This window comes from Emiliania huxleyi (assembly GCF_000372725.1).
Source record: "Emiliania huxleyi CCMP1516 unplaced genomic scaffold EMIHUscaffold_8863, whole genome shotgun sequence".
Taxonomy (NCBI): domain Eukaryota; phylum Haptophyta; order Isochrysidales; family Noelaerhabdaceae; genus Emiliania; species Emiliania huxleyi.
The window spans coordinates 1-1,222 of NW_005195391.1; the positions used below are offsets into that span (position 1 = coordinate 1).

Here is a 1,222-nt window from a genome sequence, read left to right on the forward strand (position 1 = left end):
AGCGAGCGTGCTTGCCTAGGCGACGGGTTGAAGTCGTTGACCACAAATGCGATGCTTGGCGCCGTGACGTGAACAGCGCGGAGGCCGTCGCAGAGGTCAGTCACGTCATTCAGACTCTCGCCGTCAATCTGGGTCGCCCCAAGGATGCTGGGCCGCAGCCTCATCGGCGGACCACGATCGATTCTGTGAGGAGGTGCGCGGCGTGGATGTCGCTGAGAGTTGTGGGTGGCGGGAAATGGGACGCACGTTGTTCGCGGTGTTTGCTCCACGAAAAAAATTCTCGCCAATTCTCGCAAACCTTCATGCCACCTCGCGGTCGTCCCTCGTCGTTCTCTCTCGCATGCCCCGTCGTCCTCTGCCTCATCGTTTCCTTTCGTTCGTTCTGTGACGTCCTCTGCCTCATCGTTTCCTTTCCTTCGTTCTGTGACGACGCCGCCACCTGCCTATCCCTTGCTCTCGCGGCTTCCGTACTCGAATTCTCTTACGGCCTCGGCGCGGAAAAACAAAAACAACACCGGGGATAGCAATTCTCTTTTTCAGCAGCCTCGTTGCGCGCCTCGGCGCGGGACAGTGTGAAAGCACATACACACACATATATGTTGTATGCTGCGGCGCCTGGCGCTCACGCTCACCGCTGCTGCGCTACTCGCGGCCATCGCCGAGGCGAGGCGGCTCTACCGCCTGTGCGCGGCGCTCAGGCATGAGATCGCCACGCAGCAGTCGCTGAGGGCAGCAGAGCGTGCCGGGAGGACCGTGGCAGAGCGGCGGCTGCGGCGAGCAGCGTCCGTGGTCAACCCTGCGACGTGCGGCTACCGGCCAATCGGCCACATAGAGTCGTGTTTTGTGGAGAGGCGCGGCACGCCGCGCCAAGGCCTGCTCGTGCCGGATGCTCGGGCGCGACTGCGGCTAGACCCGCACGCGGTGCAGCCCGCGGCGGCGCTCGAGGGCCTCGAAGGCTTCTCGCACGTCTGGCTCATCTTCGAGTTTCACGAAAACACCAATGCCGCCAAGCTCCGCGGCAGCGGCGGCGGTGGAAGTGGCGGCGGAGGGAGTGGTGGCGGCGGAGGGAGTGATGGCGGCGGTGGCGGCGGCGGTGGCGGCGGTGGCGGCGGCGGCGGCAAAGGCGCCGGCGCCACAGCAGAGGCCGCGGCAGAGGCTCTCTCACCTCCATCAGGTCTTTCCAAGCGCCAGCGCGGCCGAGCACAGCAGCGGCAGCAGCAGC

General features: G+C 65.2%; 1 protein-coding gene across 1 annotated transcript; it reads left to right on the plus strand.

The window, feature by feature from the left end:
* Window positions 1–603: 603 nt before the first annotated feature.
* EMIHUDRAFT_125274 (hypothetical protein) lies at window positions 604–1,030 on the plus strand (the record flags this gene model as incomplete). Its single annotated transcript, XM_005758068.1, has 1 exon — window positions 604–1,030. A coding segment is annotated over one exon (427 nt), but the record flags the coding sequence as incomplete, so codon positions are not given.
* Window positions 1,031–1,222: the final 192 nt, after the last annotated feature.